This window comes from Erithacus rubecula (assembly GCF_903797595.1).
Source record: "Erithacus rubecula genome assembly, chromosome: 1".
Taxonomy (NCBI): Eukaryota; Metazoa; Chordata; class Aves; order Passeriformes; family Muscicapidae; genus Erithacus; species Erithacus rubecula.
Window position 1 is genome coordinate 48,774,981 of NC_136658.1, and position 1,259 is coordinate 48,776,239.

Here is a 1,259-nt window from a genome sequence, read left to right on the forward strand (position 1 = left end):
GCGGCCGCCAGTGCGGGGCGGGCGGAGGCTCGCCGGGGCGGCAGGGGGACACCATGTCCAAGCCGGTGGATCACGTCAAGAGGCCGATGAACGCCTTCATGGTGTGGTCGCGGGCGCAGCGACGGAAGATGGCCCAGGAGAACCCCAAGATGCACAACTCGGAGATCAGCAAGCGCCTGGGCGCCGAGTGGAAGCTGCTGACCGAGTCGGAGAAGCGGCCCTTCATCGACGAGGCCAAGCGGCTGCGGGCCATGCACATGAAGGAGCACCCCGACTACAAGTACCGGCCGCGGCGGAAGCCCAAGACGCTGCTCAAGAAGGACAAGTTCGCCTTCCCCGTGCCCTACGGGCTGGGCGGCGTGGCGGACCACGAGCACCCGCACGGGCTGAAGGCGGGCGGGCTGCACGCTGGCGCGGCCGGCGGGCTGGTGCCCGAGTCGCTCCTGGCTAACCCCGAGAAGGCGGCAGCCGCCGCCGCCGCTGCCGCCGCCCGCGTCTTCTTCCCCCAGTCGGCCGCCGCCGCTGCTGCCGCCGCCGCCGCGGCCGCCGCCAGCAGCCCCTACTCCCTGCTGGACCTGGGCTCCAAAATGGCCGAGATCTCATCCTCCTCCTCTTCCTCGGGCTCCGGGTTGCCCTACGCATCCTCGCTGGGCTACCCCGGCGCCGGCGGGGCGGGCGCCTTCCACGGGGCCGCCGCTGCCGCCGCCGCCGCCGCCGCGGCCGCCGGGGGGCACACGCACTCGCACCCGTCGCCCGGTAACCCGGGCTACATGATCCCCTGCAACTGCAGCGCCTGGCCCGGCCCGGGGCTGCAGCCGCCGCTGGCCTACATCCTCCTGCCGGGCATGGGCAAGCCCCAGCTGGACCCTTATCCCGCAGCCTACGCCGCCGCGCTATGACCCGCGGCCGGAGGATGCCCGCGCAGAGCTCCGGTGCCCGCCTGGATGGCTGCCGGCGCACACGTGCGGACGGGGAGCGGGGCCAGCCGCCGCCGGCGCCGCGGAGGCTGACCGGGCAGGAGATGGGGGAGCGCCGGGGCGGTGGCCGACCTGTTGCACGTCCCCCACTCGCTGCCCTGGGTAGGGCTTGTGTGTGTTGCATGCGGTCTGTGCAGATAGCCCAGCTGAAACAGAAGAGAGAAAAAAAAAAAAAAAAGAAAAAAGAAGGAAAAAAAAAAGAAAATAACCCATCCGTCCTGCCCTCTAAAATGTGTATTCGGGACAGACATGGGGGGTAACGCCTGTCCGCCGGCACCGGCG

General features: G+C 70.5%; 1 protein-coding gene across 1 annotated transcript in view; it reads left to right on the forward strand.

Moving 5' to 3' along the window:
- The window catches only part of SOX21 (SRY-box transcription factor 21), a 2,210-nt gene continuing 951 nt past the window's right edge, over positions 1-1,259 (forward strand). Inside the window, exon 1 of the mRNA XM_079321781.1 lies at positions 1-1,259. This exon is cut by the window's right edge and continues 951 nt beyond it. Coding sequence (XP_079177907.1) covers positions 54-899 — 846 coding nt within the window. The 5' untranslated portion in view covers positions 1-53 and the 3' untranslated portion in view covers positions 900-1,259.